The 23,685-nt window shown below is 41.0% G+C and overlaps 2 protein-coding genes across 2 annotated transcripts in view; both read right to left on the bottom strand.

Annotated features, from left to right (window-relative positions):
* Positions 1-736, bottom strand: part of LOC115140257 (vacuolar protein sorting-associated protein 37B-like) — a 29,387-nt gene extending 28,651 nt beyond the window's left edge. The window contains exon 1 of the mRNA XM_029678507.2: positions 382-736. Within this exon, the coding sequence (XP_029534367.1) occupies positions 382-486 (105 nt within the window). The 5' untranslated portion in view covers positions 487-736. The remainder of the gene's footprint in view (positions 1-381) is intronic.
* A 310-nt stretch (positions 737-1,046) lies between these two features.
* Positions 1,047-19,187, bottom strand: LOC115140256 (ABC-type oligopeptide transporter ABCB9-like). Its single transcript, XM_029678506.2, has 11 exons — positions 18,087-19,187; positions 13,240-13,354; positions 12,922-13,052; positions 11,737-11,942; positions 11,365-11,562; positions 10,958-11,086; positions 10,398-10,586; positions 3,501-3,674; positions 3,199-3,358; positions 2,839-2,975; positions 1,047-2,281 (listed from the first exon to the last, which is right to left on the bottom strand). The coding sequence occupies exons 1-11, from the start codon at positions 18,784-18,786 to the stop codon at positions 1,961-1,963; spliced, it is 2,460 nt and encodes an 819-aa protein (XP_029534366.1). The 5' UTR covers positions 18,787-19,187; the 3' UTR covers positions 1,047-1,960.
* Between the last annotated feature and the right edge of the window lie 4,498 nt (positions 19,188-23,685).

The raw sequence follows: 23,685 nt of genomic DNA, 5'->3' as shown, positions 1-23,685 counted from the left end.
TCATGTTTCTTGTACTGTCAATCCCTGCGAGTGTTTTTACTTGTTACGCTGTAAAATGGCAAACTGCAACAGTGCTTCGATTCTACGAAACGTCTCGAGTTCCAGGAAGGTTACTTCGAGTAAGAAAGCAACGTTCTAAAAAGGTCGCAAAAGAGCGTAACACACCTGACATCGAAATAAGCTACTCTACCTCCCCGCACATAAGAGGTCAAATATAAATATATATATTGGGAAGTATGCCATTGTTCCGCAAATTCGTAACTTTCCCTGGAGGCTTCGTTGCCTACCCTACAAGCTGGCGAAAGCTAAACAAAGGGATTGACATTGAAACAATGCAGCAGAAAACCCAAGCGATATAGTAATATTGTTATAGTGGCTTACCTCTTCCATTTCTTGGACAATGCTGTTGAGTTTGTCATCATCTTCAAGCAATTCGTTGAGCTGTGTCATCGAGTACGAACTAAACTTGTTCCCAAAACCAGACATTTCTGTCACAGCTGTGTTCCTCTCTTTGCCTCGCGGATCCTTTCGGTGAAGGGCCTTCACTTCACCAAGTTTACGCGATCCGGAGAATAAACAACAGCATCAAGATAGGTGACTGGCTGAAGATACAAAAAAAGATGAAGCTACGCGATCCGGAGAATAAACAACAGCATCAAGATAGGTGACTGGCTGAAGATACAAAAAAAGAAGAAACTAGAGTATCACCGGAAGCTGTGGGTCTCTAGGACAGGATTGGTGGGGATTTGACATCATACCAAAGACAGTACATTACAGAACGTATTGTTATTATTATTTATTTTTTATTAAAATAAAAAGTAGTCATTTTAAGTTTCTTCAGAGAAAATATAAGTGTGATATCCTGTTTTGTTATTGTGTTTTAATTTGAAATTGTAAAAATAAGAGAAAAAGTACAGTTTTAGTGTTAGGTTTAGAAATGCTATGATCTAAATATACTAGTCAGAGCCATCTCTGCTACAGTAAAACCAATAGGCAACAACAACCAATATGTTTTCAGTAGCCTAGTTCAGAATGACAGTCATATCTTAGTTCAATCAGTAAATTGATGTTTAATTGTGCAAAATCAAGAATCAGACAGCATCAACATAAAATGTAATATATTCAAAATCAGCAATGATAGTGTCATAGTTTGAAGATAATGCACTTCCCATTGATTTGCAAATAATTCAAAAATAAAGTCTCCAGCGAAGGCCCCTCTCTGTCCTGTATACAGTACACATTTACCCATTAACAGAGAGAGGCTTAGTTGTTGACATGGAAGCGGAGATGCCTTTACCATTTCCACCTAGTATTGCCATAAGAAATAAAGTATCACAATACTATTACTCTTTTGTACGTCATACAATCAACAATGTTAACTTTGGCTTGAGCTGTCTCCACCTCAAAATACATGTATGTTCAACACGAAGACCACTGTGATAACCATAGACTGTATAATCGACTTTATGAAAAATAACATTGAAAACTAATTTAAGTGTTGCTCATTCAAGTCCATCAAAGCTGGTCAAATGGCTACCAAATCCCAATACTCATTGATTATTCAATAATTATGCATTATTCATGGTTTTGGACACCATTAAATCCCTTAAAAGGTTCAATGCAGCTGTTTTGATAGAAAATTGAGAAAGGGGTGGAGTTTGACCTTTAACTAATTTACCGCCTGTTGATTTCACCAATGAGGCCAAAACTCCATCCCAACAAAACAGGTCTTTCCAAACAGCTCTTACACTAAAAGGACATTATCATAATTTTCACAATTTCACAGTACTATTCCAACCGCATAGCGTGGAAATATATATAAAACACAATATATATGTTTTATTATTATTGGCCTTTAATGAATCTAGGGTACTGTAATGTAATTCCTTGGATATGGTGTACTCCTTAGTCCATGATTGTCAGTCAGTCAATGTTAGCTACCGATGGAGCTCAAGCTCTCTCAGTAGCATGGTGCTTCACATTCAGACTTACTGGGACTGCTGCTATCAGGTCCACTCCGCTGACTACCCCCCTCAGACTTCCAGGAGTGCTTCTCTGGGGTGTTGAGGACCTCTGCCCCCGTCTCGATGCCCAGGACCTGCCTCTGCACCAGCTTGCAGTACAGGCCCCCCTTGGCCATGAGTTGGTTGTGTGGCCCCTGCTCCACCACACAGCCGTGGTTGATAACTATGATGTTGTTTGCCTTTTCCACTGTGCTGAGGCGGTGGGCGATCAACAGCACTGTGTGCTGACGCATTTTGTTGTTCAGGGCCTGCTGGACCTGAGGAGAGAGAACAGGGAGAGAATCCTAAGCTACACTAAGTCTAAATAACACAATACATAGTATTCAGAAAACTAGATAAAGTGGCATCAAATTCAAGACAACAGATAAAGAGAAAATGTTTGAATGCTGGCCAACATTCTTCTGCAATAATACTGACCTTTTGAAAGCAGCATAGTTACATTGCAGACAGTTTATTTATACTAAATAGGATTCTCCAGGGTTAATAGTATCTAGTATAGTTCAATACTTGATTTGCCTGAAGACAGAGAGCAGGGAGATGACACCAGCAGCTGAGAGTCCTTATAATAACATTAGACTGCATTTAGAGAACTAGGTTATTGAACTAAAACAAAAAGTAGGTTATTGTCATAGAACTTGAGGAGATGGATATTACACAATATACACTCTTCCTCTTTAAAGCCACCAAGGCAGGGAGGGGTTTTCATTTTTCAGGATATACAGTATCTTGATCTATAATTCACAACATGATCTAATTAAACACAGATTACAGAACACGATCACAGAACACTGATTTGGCCTGCCTTTTAACCTACAACATGTTCGCTCTCTGCATCCAGTGCACTGGTGGCCTCGTCCAGGATCAGAACATGTGGGTTGCGGATGAGTGCCCTTGCGATGGCCACCCGTTGCTTCTGTCCCCCTGACAACTGGGTCCCCTTCTCACCCACTCCTAAGAAAGGAATGAGGAACAGTTCCACTGCATTAGAGATCTTAAAATAGAAATACAAAATATTATGAACATTGTGAGGATATGCTGTGTTTCTCAACATACTGATCGGCCAATTTTCACATGTTGCTGTAAACATCGTAAGATTCAGTAGTTTTTAGTTACCTCCTAAGATGTTAGTTTTTATATTTCACTCCAACAGCTTAGGCAATAGCATTAATATCACCTGTATCATAGCCATTGGTTAGACCGGTGATGAAGTCATGTGCATTTGCCTTGGTGGCTGCCTGCACCACAGCCTCCATAGGGATATCAGTCAGGCCATAGGTTATGTTCTGCTCTACAGAACGGGCAAACAGGACAGGCTCCTGGCCCACAAGTGCTACCTGCAAAAACAACACAGATACAGAGGCATATGTATAGGGATCCTGCATAGGGTTCTTTACCAGTCTTCAACTAAAAAGGAACACTGCTTCCCTCTGGTGTTTAAAAAGTATAATATATATCAAGCAAGTGTGGAGTGCTGACCTGTGAGTGGAGGAGGTCATGCTGGTAGGTGTGCACCTGCCGGCCGTCCAGCAGCACCTGGCCTTGTTGTGGGGGGTAGAAGTTCTCTAGGAGCCCCACACAGGAGCTTTTCCCACTGCCTGATGGTCCCACCAAGGCTGTCACCTCGCCAGGCCGCAAAGTGAAGGACACACTCTGGAGACACAAACCAGAGTCATATACAGTTTAGAACTACAACCCCTTGAATGTTTTTCACATTTTGTTGTGTTACAAAGTGGGATTAAAATAGATTTAATTGTATTTCTTTTGTCAACGATTTACACAAAACACTGTAATGTAAAAGTGGAAGAAATTTCAGAGTCAATACATGTTTAAAACCCCTTTGGCAGTCTCTTAAGAGCTTTGCAGACCTGAATTGCGCAATATTTGCCCATTATTCTTCTCAAAATTCTTCAAATTCTGTCAAGGTGTTGGGTATCATGGCTAGACAGCAATTTTCAAGTCTTGCCATAGATTATCAAGCAGATTGTGAATTCCAGTGTCTGGTGTAAAGCAGACTGAAGCAGGTTTTCCTCTAGGATTTTGCATGTGCTTTGCTCCAACCAGTTTCTTTTCATCCTGAAAAACTCCCAGTCTTTGCTGATGTCAAGCATACCCATACCATGATGCAGCCACCACATTGATTGAAAATAAAGAGGCAGCTACACAATGATGTATTGTGTTTGCCCCAAATATAAGGCTTTGCTTTTAGGTCAAAAAGTATATTCCTTTGCCTTGTTTTTTGCAGTATTACTTTAGTGCCTTGTTGCATGTTTTGGAATATTTGTATTCTTCTTTTCACTCTGTCATTTAGGTCATTATTGTGGAGTCACTACAATGTTGTTGATCCATCCTCAGTTTTCTCCCATCACAGCCATTGAACTCTGTAGCTGTTTTAAATTACCAATGGCCTCATGGTGCCATCCCTAAGCAGTTTCCTTCCTGTCCTGCAGCTCAGTTCAGAAGGATGACTGCATCTTTGATGTGTGGGTGGTAAAATATATCATCCACAGCATAATTATTAACTTGACATGCTTAAAGATACACTACTTGGTCAAAGGTATGTGGACACCAGCTCGTCAAACATCTCATTACAAAATCATGGTTCCTCTTTGCGGCTCAAGAAGCCGCCACTCTTCTGGGAAGGCTTTCCACTAGATGTTGGAACATTGATCCAGGGACTTGCTTCCATTCAGCCACAAAAGCATTAGTGAGGTCGGGCACTGATGTTGGGCGATTAGGCCTGGCTCGCAGTCGGCGTTCTAATTCATCCCAAAGGTGTTCGATGGGGTTGAAGACAGGGATTGGGGTAGGCCAGTCAAGATCTTTCACACTAATCTCAACAAACCATTTCTGTATCGACCTCGCTTTGTGCACTGGGGCATTGTCATGGTGAAACAGGTTAGGGCCTTCCCCAAACTGTTACCACGAAGTTGGAAACACTGAATTGTCTACAATGTCATTGTATGCTGCAGCGTTAAGATTTCCCTTCACTGGAACTAAGGGGCTAGTGAGAGGAAACAGCCCCAGACCATTATTCCTCCTCTACCAAACCTTACAGTTGGCACTATACATTGGGGCAGGTAGCATTGTCCTACTATCCGCCAAACCCAGATTCACCCTTCGGACTGCCAGATGGTGAAGCGTGATTCATCACTCCAGAGAACGTGTTTCCAATGCTCCAGAGTCGAGCTTTATACCCCTCCAGCCGACGTTTGGCATTGCGCATGGTGATCTTAAGCTTGTGTGCGGCTGCTCGGCCATGGAAACCCATTTCATGAAGCTCCTGACGAACAGCTCTTGTGCTGACATTGCTTCCAGAGGCAGTTTGAAACTTAATAGAGAGCGTTGCAACCGAGGACAGACAATTCTTACGCGCTACAGGCATCAGCCCTCAATGGTCCCGTTCTGTGAGCTTGTGAGGCCTACCACATTGCTGGCTGAGCCGTTGTTGCTCCTATACGTTTCCACTTCACAATAACAGCACTTAAAGTTGACCAGGGTAGCTCTAACTGGGCAGAAATTTGACGAAATGACTTGGAAAGGTGGCATCCTATGACGGTGCCAAGTTGAAAGACACTGAGCCATTCTACTGGTAATGTTTGTCTATGGAGATTGCATGGTGGTGTGCTTGTGCTGTCAGCAACAAGTGTGGCTGAAATAGCATAATCCACTAATTTGAAGGGGTGTCCACATATTTTTGGCAGTGTAGTGTATATTCAATGTCTGATTTGTTATTGTTACACATCTACCAATCATTGCCCGTCTTTATGAGGCTTTCGAAAAGCTCCCTGGTCTTTGTAATTAAATATGTGCTTGAAATTCATGTTGTAAGTATGGAGGACGAGGACAAGGAAAGGGTTGTCATTCAAAAATCCTGCCAACCCCTATTATTTCACACAGTGTGAGTCCATATATATTATGATGTGATTTGTTAAGCCACATTTTCCTTCTGAACATATTTAGGCTTGCCTAAACAACCAGAGGTCTCTTGACAGTTCCCAGGTCCAGAAAAGAGCCTGGGAAACACACAGTATTAAATACAGCCATGGCTACATGGAACTCCGCTGCTGTTAGGGACTGCTGCGGTGCTCCCTAAATTTTTTCAATTTGAGAATTGGTACAAGAGTTGGGAACACTATTTCTGGAAAATGTATTCTCCTAAATTCGAAATATATTATATTTATTTACCATAAATTCCATGAAAAACGATAGAATGGCAAACCAAATAAATATGTATAGCAGCCTAGAGGTAAGTAAATGGTGGTTTCTTCCCTGTCTTCTCTCTGGCGATGGCGAGAATGATGAAAAACTGTATGCTGTGTATGCGCACTGTGAAGGTCAGATGGAGGCTTGACCACTTTGGCCAATCAGAACGTTGAAAAAAACAATCGAAATCACCATGTGTTTCCCTTGAAGTCCATAAATCTCGACGGACCCTGTCTTGCGCAGTGGAACCCAGAACTATGTGTGACCAATAGGTTACCGCAACACGGTTCTGCCGTGCACACCCAAACCAAAGTAGTCACCGCAATGCCGAAGGAGCCTGAACTTCTCTAGAAGTTGCTGTAGCCGTGCTTGGGATATGTAGCTGATTGGCTATTGATTGAGACTCGTGGCCCGATCTAGCTTGGTATGTCAGTGTGGGAAATTGGAAATGTGAATTGGGCCAAATTGGAGGTAATAATGCATTTATTTAGGTTATAATTTATTGAGATGCATGAATACACCACACCAAAAGCTTGATTTGTTTCGCTGTTTTAAAACAAATTTCCTGAAATTATATTTATTAACGTTCACTACTTGGTCAATTGATTTGATAGCATGTTTACATCTAGACAAATACATTAAATGAATCTGTAGTTCAACTCTATGTTTTATTTGATTCTGTAATAGGGTATATTGTAACCACGTGTTCAAGCTAATAAATTAAATAAATCCAGGCTGTATTACATCCGGCCGTGATTGGGAGTTCAATAGGGCGGCGCACAATTGGCCCAGCGTTGTCCAGGTTTGGCCGGGATAGGCCGTCATTGGAAATAAGAATGCGCTCTTAACTGACTTGCCTAGTTAAATAAAAAATAACAGATCAATCAATCAATCAATCAATCAATACAGCGTAGTGTAAACTACACAATACAAAGAAATGCCTACGCGCAACTTAAGCTCTCCTGCAAACAGTGCAATGAAATTAAGATATATGTATTTATTAGGCTATAACCTACACATAACTATACCACGTAACCGTAAGCCTATGAGGTTATACTGAAATTATTGTTTTATCCTGAACTGGCGGAATGGCAGAGTTATCATTCGGCACCACAAATTGGTTCACGTTCTTTAATTTCATTGCGCGATCCTGGCGCTGTGCTTTCAATATCTAATAGTCTTATACTCATCACGTATTATTATGATTATTATTACAAATAGAAGATTATCACTTCCAACAATTGTGCTTGTTTAGTGAAGTTAGATTAAAGCTGAATCAATGTCTCGCAAGATCATTAGTATTTTACATAACCGAACCGAATATTCTGTAATAGAAAAGCAAAGTAGGCCTAAAACGTTACTGTTACACAAACAACAACACCTTTCTAATGAGATTTTACAATGGTTAGCTGAAGATGAAGAGTCAACATGTTTAATCATGCCCAAAACCTCAACAGAGCGCGCCACTATGCATTATACATGCTTTGATTTAAACAAAATATAAGAACGTTTAATAGTTTGTTAACACCATCTTCTCAAATTCGCTCACGAAACAGTAACTCAAGAAGATCAAAATGCATTGTCTATTACCATGAAACTTATTGAGATCATTGAAATGGATGGCATGCAGATGCAGTTTCAACATGACATTGTTGACAGTGATAACGGCCTATATTGAAATTATGTATGTGTAACAGTATAGCTTCCGTCCCTCTCCTCACCCCAACCTGGGCTCGAACCAGGGACCCTCTGCACACATCAACCACAGTCACTCACGAAGCATCGTTACCCATCGAGCGAGTGACGTCACCGACTGAAACACTATTAGCGCGCACCACCGCTCACCAGCTAGCCATTTCACATCGGCCACATATGCCTAACTTGGTGTTTGAGGGTTTTAAAAATAGAACATGTTCTTGGGACAATATATGTGGGCATAGACAGAAGTTGCAACTGGAGGATGCATTTTATGCATATTGTATAATGACAGTCTACATCTGTCCGTACAAACTTTGATAGAGGAAACGATGTAATTGACTTTTTTTTTTGTCTCCCTCACCTAAAAAAAAAATAACACTACACCACTGAACCCCAGGGAACTCAAGCTAGCAATAACACCAAATCCCCAAAAAACTGCTAAAAGAAGACCTTACAGCACGACGGGACTGTGAAGCAACAGACATTATCATGCATTTTGTTTTGTATTATCTACTGTATGTGATAAGTGGTTGGGATACGACTACGATATGGTTGTCTCGCCTATGCTCGCCTGGCTATCTTAAGATGAATGCACTAGCTGTGGGTCGCTGTGGATGCCAGCGTCTGCTGAATGGCTAAATTGTAATGTAAATGCAGTGCTATGTATGTCGATGTATGTATATTATATTTTTAATTGGTTGTGATGTTGCCATCACTGCCACATTAGAGGCTGCTGCCCTATACATAGACTTGAAATCACTGGCCACTTTAATCATTAGAACACTAGTCACTTTAATAATGTTTACATATTTTGCATTACTCATCTCATATGTATATACTGTATTCTGCCCTATTTTACTGTATATTAGTCTATGGCGCTCTGACATTGCTCGTCCAAATATTTATATATTCTTAATTCCATTATTTTACTTTAGACTGTGTATTGTTAGATATTACCTGGTAGATATTACTGCACTGTTGGAGCTAGAAACAAGCATTTCGCTACACCCACAATAACATCTGCTAAACATGTGTATGTGACAAATAACATTTTATTTGGATTTGATTTGTGTTGTTTCCTGTTTGGACCCCAGGAAGAGTAGCCACTGCCTCGGCAGCAGCTAATTGGGGATCCTAATAAATACTAAAGGGGTGAATACTTACTCAACAACAATGTGTTATTTAATTGTTATACATTTGTAAAAATGTGTAGGATTTTCTATTCACTTTGACATTATGGTTAATTTTGTGTGGATCTATGACAAAATGTTTTAATTCAATCTATTTAAATCACACTTTGTAACACAACAATGTGAATAAAGTTCAAGGGGGTGTAGACTTTCTATAGGCATTGTATGTGTGCAAAGTTATTGAAAATGAAATAAAGAAATATCTCATTTACACAAGTATTCACACCCCTGAGTTAATAACCACCTTTAGCAGCAATTACAGCTGTGAGTCTTTCTGAGTAAGTCTCTAAGAGCTTTGCACACCTGGATCTACTAGAAAATCTATTGTAAGACTTGAAAATGGTTGTCTAGCAATGATTAACAACCAATTTATTAGAGCTTGAAGAATTTTGAAAATAAAAAGTTGTGCAAAGCTCTTAGAGACTTTCCCATGAAGACTCACAGCTGTATTTGTTGCCAAAGGCAACTCTAAGATGTATAGACTCAGAGGAGTGAATACTTATGAAAATGATATATTTCTGTATTTAATTTAATACATTTGCAAACATTTCTTAACATGTTTTCACTCTGTCATTATGGGGTATTGTGTGTAGATGGATGAGAAAACAATGATTTAATCACTTTTGAATTCAGGCTGTAACGCAACAAAAAGTGGAATAAGTCAAGGGGTATGAATACTTTCTGAAGGCACTGTATGTGCTCTCTATGCACACCATTCACATATATATTTATTTATATTCCGGACTGTGACATTGCTCGTTCTGACATGTCTTAATTTTTCTTTGTACTTTTAGATGATCTGTATATTGTTATTGGTGTGTCTGCTGGTTTTTGTTTTTTCCTTTCAATTAAGACCTAGACAACCAAGTGAGGGAAGTTCCTTACTAATTAGTGACCTTAATTCATCAATCAAGTACAAGGGAGGAGCGAAAACCCGCAGACACTCGGCCCTCCCTGGAATGAGTTTGACACCCGTGCTCTAAATAGATGGCTCTGACACAAACCATCCCTTCATTCACACCCAGCCATCATGGCATGGGCATACATACAGTATATCGCAAATATACGTTTAGACATGACGAAATGTACTGACATTGATTAATAGCTTTATTTTATAACGATAGACAAGAGACGTGTAGCGGTTAACTTTACTCTATGGTAATGGTGTATAAACTTTCTACTGGCATGAAATGATACAGAATTGCCTGACAAGTTTTTCTGTCTATAGCTCCACTCAGCAGTCTAGCTTTGAGCCCAATTTTAATGGTCAGCTGACACATACCTTTAGAATTTCTGTTTCGGGCCGTGTTGGGTAGGAAAACGTGACATCTTTAAACTCGACCAGTCCTTTGCAGGTATCAGGGACCTCTTTCCCATCATGTGGGTGTTTGGACTCCCTGTCCATGTACTCAAATACCTTCTCAGCTGCTCCCACTCCCTGCATGAGACCCGTGTAGACCGATGCTATGCTCTGTAACACAATTCAATCAAGACAGGAGATAATGATAATACAATTATCATGGTCTTTTTCAGTTACTCTAGATTTTCATAGTGAAAGTCTTCATCATCTTGCCTATGGTAATGTAAGCTTTCTAAAGGGATAGGTTGTGATTGTCATGTGTACAGTTACAGATGTACAGTATATGTGCTTTTTTTTTATCAGACCTAGTGTTGTTTCCTTGCTTTTTTAAAGATCCTACTTTCTATTTCGGACCTCTGATTTTGAGCTCTGCATGGTTGAGAATGAGCTTGTAAGTAAGCATTTCACTGTATGGTTTACACCCGTTGTATTCTGTCATGTGACAAATAAGCTTTGATTTGATTTGAATGAGTCAGACTTGCCTCCAGGCACTCTCCTAGCTCCAGCTCATATAAGATGAATGATATCAGGCCCCCTCCACTCATCTGCTCAGTAACGACCAGGTGACCGCCATAGAAGAGGATAGCCACTTCAAGAACAAGCTCTGAGATCTGAAGCAATAACAAACACATTTGAAACTCTTGTGAATTTGCGAATGTAACCAACGACAAGGGTATAGCCCCGACACAGTGCATACAAAAAAAAAACACACAAAACAGATATAAAATACGAGGCAGCTCCTTAAATCTCCATCTGTTGTATGTCAGAGCAACATTCAGTCCCAGTCTATCTTTATTTATTTCACTTTTATTTAACCTGTCGAGTCAGTTAAGAACAAAATTCTTGATTCTTATTTATAGTGACGGTCTCACATCTGGGTAATACCTACACAACTGGACCACATGTAGAGGGCATAGGCCAACGCTTGCTTCTTGTTCAGCTGAAACATGACCTGTAGCCTGCCGTAGTAGGAATCAGCCTCCTGTTCCTCATTGGCAAAGCTGCGTACCGTCTTCATGGCTGAAATGGTCTCCTCGGCCACCTGGTTAGCCTGAGCCAGGGCAGTCTGAACCTCTTTGGTCAGTCTCTAAGAGAATGGTTCATAAGAAAATGTACAAACTAAATACTGTGTGAATTAATCTGTTAATACACATAAGTATTTCAACTTAATAAATGGGCTGGGGACATTTGTTCGGAAAGACAAGTGAAGTTTATTTGTGTTTGTCCATTTGAGTGTGTGCTTGCTTGTGCGTGTGTGTACCTTGTAGTACTCCCCATAGACTTTGGAGATGACTGCGATGAAGGGGAATCCCATGATGGTGACGAGAGTCAGCTTCCAGGAAATCCCGAACATGAAGATGAAGAACCCTATGCCCTTCACCATACTCTTTAGGAACATGTTGATGTTCAGTGAGATCAAGTCACTCACTTGTGTAGTGTCAGAGGACAGGCGAGAGGTGATGTCACCTGGAGGACAAACAGTTTTTTTCTTGTACTTTTTCTAAACTCTTTCCAAACTTTCGTATTCTCATTACTTTATGACAGGATAGGAACAGAAGCAGGGAAACAATGTATAGGGCTCATGCAGGGACCGAACTGGGATCACTGCCATGAGGACCAAACTCTGGGCCCAGGAGAAAGAAAAGCTTTTACACTTTGTGGAAGAGGAACATTTGATTTGTTATCTTATATGCCCTGAAGAAGGGACCGATCCGATTCCTCTTAGTTTCTGTAAGACTGCTCTTAATCAGTGTCCTTGGTATGATTTGTCTTCTGCCTGTGGGGCTGCTATCTAATGATAAGCAGAATTACCAGACTCATACGAATGACATGTAAAACACCACACCCATCCTGGGTCTGTATAAAATGTCTATGAGAACAAAGAGCGAGTTGAATTTGTTTTCTTATGCATGCTCAAATAAAGCTTTACTGTATTTTGAGATTCGATTCCCTTCAGGGTGGGTTTTTTCCTCCACAACTTTAACGCTTTACTTAAAGCCTGTAGGCATAAAGAGATATAAGCCTTGTTATAAGAAATTATCACTTTAGACATATTATACATCCTTATAACAAGTTATAAAGCATTAATAACTAGTTATAAACCATTAATAACAAGTTATAAAGCATGAACAACAAGTTAGAAAGCATGAACAACAAGTTAGAAAGCATTACAAATTGCAGGTAGACTAGCTCTTGTTATAGTGTAAGCTGATGGGGATCTAAGAAAATATTATATCTGCAGGCTTAACGTAAAGCGTAGGCAAGTGTTTTATGTATCTTCTGATCAGAGGAACAAAGGAAAAGGGAATGAATGGAAATAAGTGTTGAGGTCTACAATACCTCCTAAATGATACCCTATTCCCTATTTAGTCTACTACTTTTGACCAGGGCCCATAGTGCACTATAAAGGAATAGGACGCAATTCGGTACGCAACTGAGATGTCACCTGTGTGGTTAGCATCAAAGAAGCCTATCTCCTGACGCATCAGAGATCTGAAGAGAAGGTTCCGCAGGCGAAGATTCAGTCTGGCAAATGTTAGACTAAAGAGACCACCTCGTACTCCAACGGCAATAGAGCTGAGCAGAGATGCAAGAAATTAAACACTGCCGAGGATATACGCAAAAAACACAAGAATGTACGTCATAATCTATTCAAATGTAGAATCAAGCACAGATACAGTCCATCAGAGAAGATATAGCACACAACATAGTCTAACAAGTTAACACAACACACACAAAACTTCAACAATTCATAGTCTCTTACCTGGCTAAGGCCAACACCGTAAGGGTGATCAGGGGCTTGGTAAAGTACTCCATACTTTTGTGAATAACAACGCCATCTATAGCCTGCCCAATGTAGTAGGGGATGAAGGCCTCACCTATGAATGGGATAACATTGTGTCAACTGTTATGAAATGCTAAAAATAAGCACAACAGTGTAAAATAGAAATATGGTAATGCAACGTACTGTTGTCTCTAATGAAGGGAAATTAGTAAGAATAACGCAATAGTTATACAACATGCTTAGGTTATTTACTCATGTAGCACGAGTCATCTACTGTAATTGGACAGTAAGTTTGGCTAATAAGTAGTAGAGAAACATATTGCAACCGTAAATGCAATACAATGCTGGTATGAGTAACACCGTCATAAAACACAAACGCATGGGATCAAAACAGAACTTCAAAGATAGTATTGCGGCTTTATTACCCATGTTCACCTTTGACCTACTGTAGATAGAATACTATGTCACACAGTACTGTGTAAAGTGTATGCCTCACAATGGTGATCATTAAGCAACTTGATTTGTCATCTATAGGGCCCAGAGTTTTTCCTGACCATGTTACTGACCAACAAGAGGTGTCATGGGTCCGCACTCAAAAAGATGTCACATAAAGCTTACTTCATTTGTTGTTTTTTCACTGCACGTGTACGCTATTCCTGATGCAGTGTAAATAATAAAAAATACTTTCAAAATTAAGTAAGCTTTGTGACCTCTTTTTGAGTGTGGACTCATTACATCTTTGGATTGTATGATTTCTTCTGGGAGAGCACGATGGTCCCCTTTTGACACGTTACTGACCAAGAAGAACTCTGTGGCCCTAGTAATAAGCTATAGGAGCCATGAGTTGTTCCTGGGCAGGCCCCATTGTCTCACATCAGATAGCGCGAAGGCCGTATAGGTTGAGAGACGAGCGTAACGTGAGACATTGGGTCAAGCCCTAGTCATCTTTTAAATAAGGGTTTTGACTAGATGGGATGATTGCAGCTGTCGGAAGTGACTTTTCGTAGCAGGTTAGGAGAACTTACACAGCAGGTTAGCTGAATTAGCGTGGCAGGTTAGGAGAATTAGGTTAAAGATAGGAAAAGAGTTAGTGTTAGCTAAAATGAAACAATTATCCCACATGCAACTCAAGCATGCAACTTTTGACCAGTAGCAGTGCTTGGGTAAAATCACTGGGGAAGCCAATCCATTAAAAAAATTACATATTACAACATGTCTTGTGATAAATACATTGTTTGCTCTATAACCTTTTAGTTCACATGCCTTGACACCATGATATAGACGCCTAAAGACGAGACAATAAGAAGACAGTGGATAAATGAATTCAACCACACCTTTGTTTCACAACAAAACCGGGGAGCAACATGTGATCTGTGAATTCCACAAAACCTAAAAAAGCACTGTTCGGTTGGATGGAGAGTGTTGCTGCACAGCTATTTTCAGGCCTCTCCAGAGATGTTCAATCGGGTTCAAGTCCGGGCTCTTGTTTGCCACTCAAGGACATTCAGAGTAGAGGTCGACCGATTATGATTTTTCAACGCCGATACCGATACCGATTATTGGAGGACCAAAAATAAAGCAGATACCGATTAATTGGTGATAATGACAATTACAACAATACAGAATGAACACTTATTTTAACATCAATAAAATCAATTTAGCCTCAAATAAATAATGAAACATGTTCAATTTGGTTTAAATAATGCAAAAACAAAGTGTTGGAGAAGAAAGTAAAAGTGTAATATGTGCCATGTAAGAAAGCTAACGTTTAAGTTCCTTGCTCAGAACATGAGAACATATGAAAGCTGGTGGTTCCTTTTAACATGATTCTTCAATATTCCCAGGTAAGACGTTTTAGGTTGTAGTTATTATAGGAATTATAGGACTATTTCTCTCTATACCATTTGTATTTCATATACCTTTGACTATTGGATGTTCTTATAGGCACTTTAGTATTGCCAGTGTAACAGTATAGCTTCCATCCCTCTCCTCGCTCCTACCTGGGCTCGAACCAGGAACACATCGACAACAGCCACCCTCGAAGCAGCGTTACCCATGCAGAGCAAAGGGAACAACTACTCCAAGTCTCAGAGCGAGTGACGTTTGAAAACGCTATTAGCGCGCACCCCGCTAACTAGCTTGCCATTTCACATCGGTTACACCTGCCTAATCTTGGGAGTTGATAGGCTTGAAGTCATAAACAGCACAATGCTTGAAGCATTGCGAAGAGCTGCTGGCAAAACGCACAAAAGTGCTGTTTGAATGAATGCTTACGAGCCTGCTGGTGCCTACCATCGCTCAGTCAGACTGCTCTATCAAATCATAGACGTAATTATAACATAGTAATTATAACATAGTAACACACAGAAATACGAGCCTTAGGTCATTAATATGGTCGAATCCGGAAACTATCATCTCGAAAACAAAACGTTGATTCTTTCAGTGAAATACGGAACCGTTCCATATTTTATCTAACGGGTGGCATCCATAAGTCTAAATATTCCTGTTACATTGCACAACCTTCAATGTTATGTCATAGTTACGTAAAATTCTGGCAAATTAGTTCGCAATGAGCCAGGCGGCCCAAACTGTTGCATATACCCTGACTCTGCGTGCAATGAACGCAAGAGAAGTGACACAATTTCACCTGGTTAATATTTCCTGCTAACCTGGATTTCTTTTAGCTAAATATGCAGGTTTAAAAATATATACTTCTGTGTATTGATTTTAAGAAAGGCATTGATGTTTATGGTTAGGTACATGTTGGAGCAATGACAGTCCTTTTTCACGAATGCGCACGGCATCGATTATATGCAACGCAGGACACACTAGATAAACTAGTAATATCCTCAACCATGTGTAGTTATAACTAGTGATTATGATTGATTGATTGTTTTTTATAAGATAAGTTTAATGCTAGCTAGCAACTTACTTTGGCTTCTTACTGCATTCGCGTAACTGGCAGGCTCCTCGTGAGGCAGGTGGTTAGAGCGTTGGACTAGTTAACCATAAGGTTGCAAGATTGAATCCCTGAGCTGACAAGGTAAAAATCTGTCGTTCTGCCCCTGAACAAGGCAGTTAACCCACCATTCCTAGGCCGTCATTGAGAATAAGAATGTGTTCTTAACTGACGCGCCTAGTTAAATAAAGGTGTAAAAAAAATAACTTTTTTTTTTTTTTACGGCAAAATCGGTGTTCAAAAATAACGATTTCCGATTGTTATGAAGTCGGCCCTGATTAATCGGTCGACCTCTAATTCAGAGACTTGTCGCGAAGCTTCTCCTGCGTTTTCTTGGCTGTGTGCTTAAGGTCGTTGTCCTGTTGGAAGGTGAACCTTCGCTCAGTCTGAGGTCCTGAGTGCTCTGGAGCAGGGTTTCATCAAGGATCTCTCTGTAGTTTGCCCCATTCATCTTTGCCTCGATCCTCACTAGTCTCCCAGCCCCTGCCACTGAAAAACATCCCCACAGCTTGATGCTGCCACCACCATGCCTCATCGTAGGGATGGTGCCAGGTTTCCTCCAGGTATGACGCTTGGTATTCAGGTCAAAGAGAATCTTGTTTCTCATGGTCAGAGTCTCAAGGTGCCTTTTGGCAAACTCCAAGTGGGCTGTTATGTGCCTTTTACTGAGGAGGGGCTTCCGTCTGGCCAATCTACCATAAAGGCCTGATTGGTGGAGTGTTGCAGAGATGGGTGTTCTTCTGGAAGTTTCTCCCATCTCCACAGAGGAACTCTAGAGCTGTGTCAGAGTGACCATTGGGTTCTTGGTCACCTCCCTGACCAAGGCCTTTCGCCCCCGATTGCTCGTTTGGCCGGTCAGTCAGCTCTAGGAAGAGTGTTGGTGGTTCCAAACTTCTTCCATTTAAGAATGATGGAAGCCACTGTGTTATTGGGGACCTTTTTTCATACCCTTCCCCAGATCTATTCTGTCTCAGAGCTCTATGGACAATTCCTTCAACCTCATGGCGTGGATTTTTGCTCTGACATGCTCTGTCAACTGTGGGACCATAAATAGACAGGTGTGTGCCTTTCCAAATCATGTCCAATCAATTTAATTTACCACAGGTGAACTCCAATCAAGTTGTAGAAACATCTCAAGGATGATCAATGGAAACAGGATGCACCTGAGCTCAATTTCTAGTCTCATAGCTAAGGGTCTGAATACTTATGTAAATATGCTATTTCTGTTTTTTATTTTTAATACATTTGCTAAATTTAACCAAAAAAAATCTTTGCTTTGTCATTACGGGGTATTGTGTGTAGATTGCTGAGGATTTAAAAATATATACATTTTAGAATAAGGCTGTAATGTAACAAAATGTGGAAAAAGTCAAGGGGTGTGAATACTTTCCGAAGGCACTGTACATGCTTCCTACCCTTACTTCCTTTCATGGGCAACGATATGCCAGGCCAGCTTGTTAACATTAGCATAATACGTCTAACTCCTATCCTCTCAGATCAGGGGCACATCAATGTATGAATTTATGGTTGGATCAGAATTGGCGTTGTAATCGATGGCTGTTATAATCAAGTCCAAATCCCTATCTCCATCCACGGCTAATTTAGGAAAGGGACCATTTTAGCTAGCTAGTTAGTCACTGGAGGAAAACGACACAATGGAGATGCAACAATTCAAGTTTTTTTCTGTCAATTATACAAATAAGATAAATTATTTTGTATGTTTTTTTGTTATTTTCTTTGTCATTTTTGGGGGGAAGCCTGGCTTCCCTTGGCATCCATGAATACACGCCACTGCTTTTGACATCACCTCGACATTAGCTGCATCCCTTCTAGCCATGACCATAAATAAGGGGTTAGAGTTACTCACACACAGCAGAGATGAGGAGGAAGAGGACGGCAACCGAGAGCAGCCCAGCGTCTTTACTGCAGTAGGACAGCAGACGTCCCATTGTGGCCCCTGAGTCCGTCTGGTCCTGTGTCCCTTTCCTGCTAGCCCTCCTCCTCTTCCCCCCATGCTCCTGTCCTTGCTCCTCCACCTCTTCAGTGCCATTCTCTCCAGCTGTCTCCACCAGCCTCTCAGTCTCTTCAGAGCCCCCATGTCCTCCTCCTCCACCACCACCTCCCTCTCCTTCAGTAACAGTGTTGGGAGTCCTTCCCAGGAGCCTCCAGAGGAGCACGGTCCCCAGCGCTGACACACAGGTCCAGGAGAACAGGCTAAGAAACCAGGGTTGGTGAGCCAGATCGCCCTGCTCTGACAGGATCAGCAGCTTGGCTAAGGCATAGGTACTGATGGTCAGGCAGATGAGGAGAGTCAGGGTCCCCAGGGCAGAGACCCTGTGTGGACCGTCCACTCTGTTCCATAACACGCCTATGGAGGCCCCCAGCAGAAGGCAGACTCTGACCAGCAAAGTACCCCAGAGGTCCAGGACGGAGTGGAGAATGTCAAAGTTCTGCCCATCCTCTGTGAATATTGCAGTCTGGGATCCGTGTAAGTAGATGACAGTGGTGACAATAACATCCATCAGGATGAATACCAAGATGCAGCTCACCACTACCATGACCCCCATTCTGTTTCAGTCTGTCAGTGGTGTAATGTCAAGTCTTGGGAGAAACTCAAACTCAAACTAAACTCAAACTCAGTGAAACTCAAACTATAGCTTTTTATATTTGTTTTAATAGAGCTGGTATTAGAAGAAATGAATAGGGTATTAAAACTATAAAGGTTTTTTTCAGACTAGTTTTGAATTCAACTCAAATTGTATGCCGACCGTGATCACTAATGCGCCGGTGACATCAGGTTTCAAGGGCTTGCGTTACTTTATCACATTTCCCTACCGTTGCTTGTCTTCTCTCTGGTATTCGATTACTTAACAGCTGTCCTTGCTTCAGCAATGTATTATATTTTAGGCGACAGACCCGTCTCTCGTTCTTGTTTCATGCCTTATTGTTTAGTGTTTACGGAAGCCGGTAATAGTTATGGTGTGAGAGGCTCCTCCCTGGACAACCAGACCTGTACATTGTTATTTATATTAGGTTTATTCAAAATAGAGAGTGTGTGCGCGCGTAAATGAGGAGAGAGCATTTATGAAAAACAGAACTGACAAGTCAATATTTATTTTAATATTAACATTAAAATATGCATTAAGTGAAAGTAATATTTATCATTATAGTCTTAAAGCTGCAATATCTAATTTATTGGGTGACCCAACCAAATGCACATAGAAATCTGAGTTATATATCTCTAATTCCAATTGACAGCAAGTCTAAGAAGCTGGGGAGAACGAGTGTCCCCCTCGCGTTGAGAATTTGAAGTTCAAGGCCGACCCCGGTACTGCAGGTAATTGATTCCACAAAACAAGACCCTTCGATTATAGCCAATTCCAATGCTAGCTTAGCATGAATGTTCCAATTTTATGTTCAATCGTGAGCGACCTGCAAAGCATTTTACAGTATGTTTGCTAGTAGCAAGTGTGTTCATGAGTCATGAATACAGGTTTGTCACAGAGGTCTGTTAGCTAGCTAAATGACTTAAATGTAAATGTAATATCAACCCTGCTTGCACCTGCATTTTATGACCCAACTTCATTTATAGTCTACATTTATGTGATAAATGTTGGCTCCTGTGAACTGTAGCTAACGTTAGCTAGCTAGCTGACGTTAATGATTGACACGTGTCAGACTCAGATATGACACTTAGCTACTAGCCTTCTCTTGCCCCAGAAACGGCTAACTACTTCGTCATGGCACTAATTTAGTATTCCACCCACTGGGCATTCTATCTGACACAAACAGGATCATGACAATTAGCTAACGCTAGCTAATATATTTGGATTAATTATGAACATTTATTCGGGTTCATAGAGCTCTGGTTGCTATTGCATAAAGATAGCACAATCAGCCATGTTAGTTATAACTTGTGAATGCGAATGCCTAAGCATTGAAAAAAGATTACGCCTATTCAACATGAATAATTGTTTTGTACAGTGTGTTATACATAGGCTGTGTCATGCATGATGTAATTTCATATGTAGCTATGTGGAAACAAAACTCATTATCAAAATCAGGGGTGAAAGTAAGGCGGTAGGCAAAATAAATAGTTGGGGGTAACTTACACTGTACCGGTAAAACATGAACCTATCACAATAATTAAAACAATATTTCAAGAAAACTAGGCTATTACACCAGTATTTGTGATTACCGCATGTCAAAGGCATGAAAAATAAGCGATTGGGACTTGATAGATGGTTGGACTAGAACAGGTATTCTGAACTGGGGTTACTCCAATGGGGCTAACATTTGGGTGAGGTTTTTTTCTCGCCTCTGAGTAGTCTCATTTCACTGCCAATAATACAATTAGAGCATCTAGTGTTCAGAGAAATAACAACACAATGTCAAATACAGGTAGCCTAGTCAAATAATTAACATCCAAACACATTAACCGTTACTCTCGCGGGAATTCCACTAACGGTCCGTATGTAGCCAAACATAGCTGCTGCTCATGTTGGTATCTGTACTGATGGCGCAAAAGCCATGACAGGAAGACATAGTGGAGTGGTAACGCGCATGCAAGCAGTTGCTCCTGACGCGACTTGGGTACACTGCAGCATCCACGAAAGGCTCTTGCTGCCAAGGGAATGCCTGACAGCTTGAAAGACGTTTTGGACACTACAGTGAAAATTGTTAACTTTGTTAAAGTAAAACCCCTGAACTCTCGTGTATTTTCTGCACTATGCAATGATATGGGAAGCAACCATGTAACGATTTTACAACATACAGAAGTACGCTAGTTATCAAGGGGCAAAGTATTGACAAAAAAATGTAATTGAGAGAGGAGCTTAAAGTTTTCTTTACTGACCATCATTTTCACTTGTCTTTCGCTTGCATGATGACGAGTTTCTCACACGACTGGCCTATCTGTATGATGTTTTTTCTCGCCTAAATGATCTGAATCTAGAATTACAGGGACTCTGCAACTATATTCAATGTGCTGGACAAAATTGAGGCTATGATTAACAAGATGGAGCTCTTCTCTGTCTGCATTAACAAGGACAACACACAGGTTTGTCCATCATTGTATGATTTTTTTTATATGCAAATGAACGCAAGCTTATGGACAATGTCAAATGTGATATAGCGAAGCACCTGAGTGAGTTGGGTGCGCAATTACGCAGGTACTTTCCCGAAACAGATGACACAAACAACTGGATTCGTTATCCCTTTCATGCCCTGTCTCCAATCCACTTACCGATATCTGAACAAGAGAGCCTAATCGATATTGCAACAAGCGGTTCTGTGAAAATTTAATCAGAAGCGACTGACAGATTTCTGCTTTGGGCTGCGCTCAGAGTATCCTGCCTTGGCAAATCGCGCTGTTAAGACACTGATGCCCTTTGCAACCACGTACCTATGTGAGAGTGGATTCTCAGCATGACAACTAAATACAGGCACAGACTGTGTGGAAAATGATTTAAGAGTGAGACACTTCAAAACAACCCAACATTGCAGAGTTATGTGCATCCTTTCAAGCGCACCCTTCTCAAATCAAATTTGATTTGTCACATACACATGGTTAGCAGATGTTAATGCGAATGTAGCGAAATGCTTGTGCTTCTAGTTCCGACAATGCAGTAATAACCAACAAGTAATCTAACTAACAATTCCAAAACTACTGTCTTATACACAGTGTAAGGGGATAAAGAATATGTACATAAGGATATATGAATGAGTGATGGTACAGAGCAGCATAGGCAAGATACAGTAGATGGTATCGAGTACAGTATATACATGTGAGATGAGTATGTAAACAAAGTGGCATAGTTAAAGTAGCTAGTGATACATGTATTACATAAGGATGCAGTCGATGATATAGAGTACAGTATATACGTATGCATATGAGATGAATAATGTAGGGTAAGTAACATTATATAAGGTAGCATTGTTTAAAGTGGCTAGTGATATATTTACATCATTTCCCATCAATTCCCATTATTAAAGTGGCTGGAGTTGAGTCAGTGTCAGTGTGTTGGCAGCAGCCACTCAATGTTAGTGGTGGCTGTTTAACAGTCTGATGGCCTTGAGATAGAAGCTGTTTTTCAGTCTCTCGGTCCCAGCTTTGATGCACCTGTACTGATCTCGCCTTCTGGATGATAGCGGGGTGAACAGGCAGTGGCTCGGGTGGTTGATGTCCTTGATGATCTTTATGGCCTTCCTGTAACATCGGGTGGTGTAGGTGTCCTGGAGGGCAGGTAGTTTGCCCCCGGTGATGCGTTGTGCAGACCTCACTACCCTCTGGAGAGCCTTACGGTTGTGGGCGGAGCAGTTGCCGTACCAGGCGGTGATACAGCCCGCCAGGATGCTCTCGATTGTGCATCTGTAGAAGTTTGTGAGTGCTTTTGGTGACAAGCCTAATTTCTTCAGCCTCCTGAGGTTGAAGAGGCGCTGCTGCGCCTTCTTCACGATGCTGTCTGTGTGAGTGGACCAATTCAGTTTGTCTGTGATGTGTATGCCGAGGAACTTAAAACTTGCTACCCTCTCCACTACTGTTCCATCGATGTGGATAGGGGGGTGTTCCCTCTGCTGTTTCCTGAAGTCCACAATCATCTCCTTAGTTTTGTTGACGTTGAGTGTGAGGTTATTTTCCTGACACCACACTCCGAGGGCCCTCACCTCCTCCCTTGTAGGCCGTCTCGTCGTTGTTGGTAATCAAGCCTACCTCATTAACCTCTGGTGAGTTGTCGATGAACAAATAAGGTTTTATAGTATGTAAAATGGTTAAATTAAGAGCAGAATTCTAGATTATGATTATATTATTTGTACCCTGGTCCTATAAGAGCTCTTTGCCACTTCCCACGAGCCGGGTTGTGACAACAACTCACACTCATTCTTATGTTTAATAAATGTGTCATAGTGTGTGTGTGTGGCAGGCTTACAATGATGGCAAAAAACAACATTTGAGAGTGCGCTGACCCTAGTACTAGAGGGGGTATGCAGCTGGAGGTTGAATGTTTGAAGGGGTACAGGACTATAAAAAGTTTGGGAACCACTGGACTAGAGCATTTTACACGTGGGCAGCATTGGACGCATAAATTCAGGCCTAATGAAAATCACCAGATGTCATTACACTTTTTGATGTTTCGTGTAACAGGTGTCTTTTTCCATTCTCCACTGTTTGGAGGCTGGAAATACAGTATGTTGCAAGTGGATGAATGTGCATAACAGTGGGGTAACAGTCTGTGCCTAGTAAAGTAGCCCTTTGAAATGATTGTTTGACAAGCGCGTGCACACGATCCGTCTGTATCGGGAATTTTTACTTTCACCCCTGATGGAAAGAGACTAGGAAGGAAGGTTTTGTTGACATGTAGGGCCAACATTTATGATATAGCCATTAGCCACTGATTCTAGTAGATTTTGACTAGCTATATGCCTTGTGACTTCAGAATAACTCACTCCATCATAACCCAAAATAT

Source organism: Oncorhynchus nerka, linkage group LG13, assembly GCF_034236695.1.
Source record: "Oncorhynchus nerka isolate Pitt River linkage group LG13, Oner_Uvic_2.0, whole genome shotgun sequence".
Classification (NCBI taxonomy): domain Eukaryota; kingdom Metazoa; phylum Chordata; class Actinopteri; order Salmoniformes; family Salmonidae; genus Oncorhynchus; species Oncorhynchus nerka.
This window is presented reverse-complemented; position numbering and strand designations above follow the sequence as displayed.